Below are 7,157 nucleotides of genomic sequence, written 5' to 3'. Positions count from 1 at the left end.
CACCGATGGAAGTTTTGCCGAAATCATTACGTTTTCCTGTTGATCACATCCCACTGGAGGTGCCCAAAAAGATCCGAAGCTCCTAGCAGCTCTAGAAATGACGTCAGAACTGCACGTTGAGCGTCACCATATTCCGTAGTATTGTAACCACGCGTCCGCGGTAGCGCGGTTAATTGTTCACCGATGGAAGTTTTGCCGAAATCATTACGTTTTCCTGTTGATCACATCCCACTGGAGGTGCCCAGAAAGATCCGAAGCTCCTAGCAGCTCTAGAAATGACGTCAGAACTGCACGTTGAGCGTCACCATATTCCGTAGTATTGTAACCACGCGTCCGCGGTAGCGCGGTTAATTGTTCACCGATGGAAGTTTTGCCGAAATCATTACGTTTTCCTGTTGATCACATCCCACTGGAGGTGCCCAAAAAGATCCGAAGCTCCTAGCAGCTCTAGAAATGACGTCAGAACTGCACGTTGAGCGTCATCCATATTCCGTAGTATTGTAACCACGCGTCCGCGGTAGCGCGGTTAATTGTTCACCGATGGAAGTTTTGCCGAAATCATTACGTTTTCCTGTTGATCACATCCCACTGGAGGTGCCCAAAAAGATCCGAAGCTCCTAGCAGCTCTAGAAATGACGTCAGAACTGCACGTTGAGCGTCACCATATTCCGTAGTATTGTAACCACGCGTCCGCGGTAGCGCGGTTAATTGTTCACCGATGGAAGTTTTGCCGAAATCATTACGTTTTCCTGTTCATCACATCCCACTGGAGGTGCCCAAAAAGATCCGAAGCTCCTAGCAGCTCTAGAAATGACGTCAGAACTGCACGTTGAGCGTCACCATATTCCGTAGTATTGTAACCACGCGTCCGCGGTAGCGCGGTTATTTGTTCACCGATGGAAGTTTTGCCGAAATCATTACGTTTTCCTGTTGATCACATCCCACTGGAGGTGCCCAAAAAGATCCGAAGCTCCTAGCAGCTCTAGAAATGACGTCAGAACTGCACGTTGAGCGTCATCATATTCCGTAGTATTGTAACCACGCGTCCGCGGTAGGGCAGTTATTGTTGCACCGATGGAAGTTTTGCCGAAATCATTACGTTTTCCTGTTGATCACATCCCACTGGAGGTGCCCAAAAAGGTCCGAAGCTCCTAGCAGCTCTAGAAATGACGTCAGAACTGCACGTTGAGCGTCACCATATTCCGTAGTATTGTAACCACGCGTCCGCGGTAGCGCGGTTAATTGTTCACCGATGGAAGTTTTGCCGAAATCATTACGTTTTCCTGTTGATCACATCCCACTGGAGGTGCCCAGAAAGATCCGAAGCTCCTAGCAGCTCTATAAATGACGTCAGAACTGCACTGTTGAGCGTCATCATATTCCGTAGTATTGTAACCACGCGTCCGCGGTAGCGCGGTTAATTGTTCACCGATGGAAGTTTTGCCGAAATCATTACGTTTTCCTGTTGATCACATCCCACTGGAGGTGCCCAAAAAGATCCGAAGCTCCTAGCAGCTCTAGAAATGACGTCAGAAGTGCACGTTTAGCGTCACCATATGCCGTAGTATGGTAACCACGCGTCCGCGGTAGCGCGGTAAATTATTCACCAATGGAAATTTTGCCGAAATCATTATGTTTTTCTGTTCATCACATCCCACTGGAGCTGTCCAAAAATATCCGAAGCTCCTAGCAGCTCTAGAAATGACGTCAGAACTGCACGTTGAGCGTCATCATATTCGTAGTATTGAAACCACGCGTCCGCGGTAGCGCGGTTATTTGTTCACCGATGGAAGTTTTGCCGAAATCATTACGTTTTCCTGTTGATCACATCCCTCTGGAGGTGCCCAAAAAGATCCGAAGCTCCTAGCAGCTATAGAAATGACGTCAGAACTGCACGTTGAGCGTCATCATATTCCGTAGTATTGTAACCACGCGTCCGCGGTGGCGCAGTTATTTGTTGCCCGATGGAAGTTTTGCCGAAATCATTACGTTTTCCTGTTGATCACATCCCACTGGAGGTGCCCAAAAAGGTCCGAAGCTCCTAGCAGCTCTAGAAATGACGTCAAAACTGCACGTTGAGCGTCACCATATTCCGTAGTATTGTAACCACGCGTCCGCGGTAGCGCGGTTAATTGTTCACCGATGGAAGTTTTGCCGAAATCATTACGTTTTCCTCTTGATCACATCCCACTGGAGGTGCCCAGAAAGATCCGAAGCTCCTAGCATCTCTAAAAATGACGCCAGAACTGCACTTTGAGCGTCACCATATTCCGTAGTATTGTAACCACGCGTCCGCGGTAGCGCGGTTAATTGTTCACCGATGGAAGTTTTGCCGAAATCATTACGTTTTCCTGTTGATCACATCCCACTGGAGGTGCCCAGAAAGATCCGAAGCTCCTAGCATCTCTAAAAATGACGCCAGAACTGCACTTTGAGCGTCATCATATTCCGTAGTATTGTAACCACGCGTCCGCGGTAGCGCGGTTAATTGTTCACCGATGGCAGTTTTGCCGAAATCATTACGTTTTCCTGTTGATCACATCCCACTGGAGGTGCCCAAAAAGATCCGAAGCTCCTATTTGCTCTAGAAATGACGTCAAAACTGCATGTTCAGCGTCATCATATTCCGTAGTATTGTAACCACGCGTCCGCGGTAGCGCGGTTATTTGTTCACTGATGGAAGTTTTGCCGAAATCATTACGTTTTCCTGTTGATCACATCCCACTGGAGGTGCCCAAAAAGATCCGAAGCTCCTAGCAGCTCTAGAAATGACGTCAAAACTGCATGTTCAGCGTCATCATGTTGTAAGCATTAATTTATTAATGTGTTATTAATATTTCGTAGCATCGTCCGTGTGATATTATGTTATAATAATATTGGTTACTGAATGTACACCCGGTGGGGAGTGGGCCGCGATGCATGTGTTTACGATGTCGCCAGACAGGAAGGAAGTTACCTGGTGATATCGGAGTGGTGCATTATGGGACGATATACGACTCGGCGGTAAGCTATGCGCCAGCGAATCAGTGTCGAATGTATATCGTGGCCTAACCAATCGTATTCGTGTATCATATTTCATTGATACTTTCTTTGTGTGAGCCAGTGTGGCGGTATTCAAGTTTGTATTAGCGAAGGGCAAGGCTACGCTCGGTTTGTTTACAAATACAAAATTTACAAAAACCTTCGAGATATTTTCCACGTAATGTATTTGTGTGGCGTTACATTATAAATGGATAACGAGAGTTTCGTTAGAGAATACCTCCTGATTCCAGAATGGTATTTTGTGGACAGAAATGAAATTGAACGTTTGGATAACATAATTCGTACTAGCACGTCCAGAGATGCCGCCATATTAACAATCCGTTTGGATTGTGCTGCCTGGTGTGAAGGATGTATTTTCTGCGAACCAGAATCATACCAGCAAATCTGTGGATTTCGTGTTAGGCGTGCACAATAGAACACTTTGATTGTTATAAATCGTTCAACAATTTAAACGTGCAATGGAAGATCTATCACAGGATATTGATGCCGTGAAAAGATGGGCAGCGGGGAAAAAATTAAGTGCTGATACAGCGGAGGCCATTGTTTCGGCCGGTTTCACGTCACTGGAGGCAATAGCTTGCTTGGATCAGGACTCCGTGAAAAAACTTAAGCTTAATCTCGGACAAACGAAATTATTAGAAAAGGCCTTGAAAACAACCTTTGATGAAGGAGGTCATAGGGACGGAGCTGAATCGTTGGTTGGTAGTGGTGCGGGACGGGACAATGGCGGCCATGTTGTTCCGGAAGTTGCGACCGGAAGCGAGACGCACGGAGACGATGAGCTCGTGCGGACAATTCTAAATCAACTGCGGCAAGGACAGGAGCAACAGACTCAGCAAAGGAATGAGGATAGGGCACCAAATATTGAAGGTGGGTTCTCGTGGCAAGATCCCCAAGTTTACTTGAAATCCCTTACAGCAGGAGGGCCTAGCAATCCCCATTTAGACATAGTCGATTTCATTAATGCTGGGGGGACCCATATGTCCGAGAGTGTAGTTTCGGATAGAGGAGAATTCCAAATTGTTTGTAGAGCTGCCCCAGCTAAACCGAAGTTAGAATCGGTTACTCTTAGCCAATGGTCAACAGCTAACTTAGCCATACTGCACACGCTAGTTACGAAAGGTGTATTGCCAGAAAGTCAGATTTTTGACTACCTGTCGTACACATCGATGATTTATCGGTTGGTCGCAAGCTACGAGTTGGTCTCGGTGTATTTGTACGACAGAGAGTACCGGCGGTTGCAAAACATACATAAATTTCGTTGGGGAACTTCGGTTAGCCATTTATCTGTGGAGTACCTGAGGTTAAGACCCCAATCCCAGCATCAGCATCGTAAAAAACAAGTGACGTCTACACCTCACTCGGGCGGTGGTAGCCGAACCCCCTTTTCAAATTTCAACCCCCAGGGTAAAGAAATTTGTAAGAAATTCAACAGTAGGTCGGGCTGCCAGTTTAAAGTGTGCAAATTTGACCACTGTTGTGCTATCCCTGGGTGTGTCGAGAAACACTCGGCTGTAGACCACACCCAGGCAAAAAACCCGCAGTAGGAAAGCAGTCATCATCGCTCAACTTTACCGCTTGGTCTGCAGAGTTGGTGGACGACCCCGATAAGGAATTTCTTTTAAATGGTATAAAAAACGGGTTTGATATAATTGATCCCACGGCCACTATCGCTCCAATTTGTTTAGACAACCATAGGTCTGCCCAGCCGGGCAGTCCGTTATTTCACAAGGCCGCTATCCAAATCTGTAAGGAAATAGATGAGGGCAACTATATCGAAGTTTCAGAAAAACCACCCATTATCAGCCCTTTAGGTGTCATTCCGAAACCGGACGGGGGCGTCCGCATTATTCACGATTGTAGTCGACCTCATGGATTTTCAGTAAATGATTACGCAGGCGAAATAGAAAAACAAAAATTTAGTTCGGTGGATACAGCGGCTCGTATGGTCACAAAAAACTGTTTTATGGCGAAAGTGGATCTTAAAAGCGCGTACAGGGTTGTTAAAATTAGCAAAAATAGTCAAAAGGCCACGGGTATCCAATGGCAATTTCCGGAGGGTATTAGATATTTCTATGATTCAAAGTTACCTTTTGGGTCCAAACTAGCACCCGGAATTTTTCACCGACTCTCACAAGCGGTCGTGCGCATGATGGCGAAGCGCGGCTTTCCTAACATTGTCGCCTACATTGACGATTTTTTCCTATGTCATACTGACAAAACAGGGTGTTTGCGAACCCTAAATGTGTTGGTGACCCTTCTTAGAAAGTTAGGCTTTTTCATAAATTGGCAGAAGGTGGTAGATCCAACTACAACTTTAAACTTTTTGGGTATCGAAATCTGCTCTACCCAAATGCAATTGCGGCTTCCGGACGACAAATTGCGTGCAGTCAAGGAAGAACTGTCTAAATTTAGGCAACGCAAGCGGGCGACTAAAGCACAACTGCAATCTTTAGTCGGTAAACTAAATTGGGTTTCATCTGTGGTATATGGCGGGAGAGCTTTCCTTCGCAGACTTATCAATGCAATGAACACCCTTCGGCATAAATCGCACAAATTGCGCTTTAGTGCGGACACACTACTTGACATCAAGTGGTGGCTGGCTTTCATGCCCCGGTTTAATGGGAAGTCTCTCCTGCTTGATGACATTCCTGTTTCAGCGTTGTACACCGATGCATGTAGTGAGGGGGCGGGCGGTCTTTGGGGCGATAGTTGGTTTTATTGTAACTGGGAAATTGATTACCCCAATGTAGCCCCCTTGCATATTAATGAAAAAGAGGTGGTGGCTGCCACGCTAGCAGTTCAGTATTGGGCCCCTCAGTTGGCTAATAAGCGAGTGTACATCTTCTCAGATAATACTGTTACTGTCGCTTGCATCAACAAATGCTCTTCGCGCAACAACCGCATCATGCACTGTTTGCGTTATTTGTTTTGGCTTTCGGTGCAATTCAATTTTTATTTAACTGCGAGGCACATACCGGGTAAGCACAATACCGGTGCGGATTGTGTATCTCGTTTGCACGATCCAGAGTTCTTTTCTGCCTTTGTCGGTTCTAGTATAGGGCCCAGTGCATCCTGGCTGAATAGCGTTTCTATCAGAACATTGTCTTTTCTTTTGAATAGGCATTGCGGTGGGCCCTCAGATGTTAGCCTTGGATGAAAGAGTAGCTCGTCTAAAGACCAGTGCTTTGGCACCCTCGACACGTCGAACTTATACGGCATATTTAGTTGTATATAAAAAAATTTGCGAGGAATTTAATATCGGTGCATTGCCTATATCAGCGCGAAATATCAGCAGATATATTGCTTATCTCTCTTGGCGTATGTCTTTCAGCTCTGTGCGTAATTATCTTTCGGCCGTGCGTTACCTCCATTTAGAAGCTGGGTACGATAACCCTGTTGCTGGGTACCATGTGCAATCCATATTGAAGGGTACTCGTCGTGTGTTAGGGGACGCGACCAACCCAAAGCTGCCCATTACCCCTGATATACTTAGGCAAATCCTTCGTTGTATCAATCTAGCCGACCCTCGCGATATATGCTTCTGGGCCGTTTGCCTTGTGGCTTTCTATTCCTTTTTTCGGAAATCAAACCTCCTTCCCTCCGCTCTGGACCAGTTTGATCCGATGCGCCATTTGAGTCGCCATAATGTTAGGTTCACCGATTCTGGATCGATTTTGAGTGTTCAGTGGTCAAAGACCATTCAGTTCCAAGAGAGGGAGCTCCATATTCCGTTACCTCTCATTACATATTCTGCACTTTGTCCGACTAAGGCATTGCTGCTTCATTTTAAAATCTCTCCCTCACCAAACCCGATATGTCCGTGTTTTTTATATAAAAACTCGCAAGGGGTTCTTCAGCTGTTGTCACACTCGGCCTTTTTGGCTCGATTGAAACACTGCCTCCACACAATAGGGCTTCCTGCTGGCAGATATTCAGGGCACAGCTTTCGACGAGGGGGGGGCGTCATTCGCGTTATCGTGTGGGGTTTCACCGGAATTGATCCAGTCTCAAGGGGACTGGCGCTCTGATGCCTATAAGCGATATTTGGACCCGTCCTGGGAACATAGGTTACAAGTAGCCCAGGCCTTGGGTAGAGGGGTCGTACAGGAATC

General features: G+C 46.5%; 1 protein-coding gene across 1 annotated transcript; it reads left to right on the top strand.

The window, feature by feature from the left end:
• Positions 1-3,500: 3,500 nt before the first annotated feature.
• LOC117319560 lies at positions 3,501-5,957 on the top strand (the record flags this gene model as incomplete). The annotated part of the gene is made up of 2 exons (XM_033874348.1): positions 3,501-3,912; positions 4,632-5,957. Coding segments are annotated over exons 1-2 (1,738 nt in total), but the record flags the coding sequence as incomplete, so codon positions are not given.
• Between the last annotated feature and the right edge of the window lie 1,200 nt (positions 5,958-7,157).

Source organism: Pecten maximus, unplaced genomic scaffold, assembly GCF_902652985.1.
Source record: "Pecten maximus unplaced genomic scaffold, xPecMax1.1, whole genome shotgun sequence".
NCBI lineage: Eukaryota > Metazoa > Mollusca > Bivalvia > Pectinida > Pectinidae > Pecten > Pecten maximus.
This window is presented reverse-complemented; position numbering and strand designations above follow the sequence as displayed.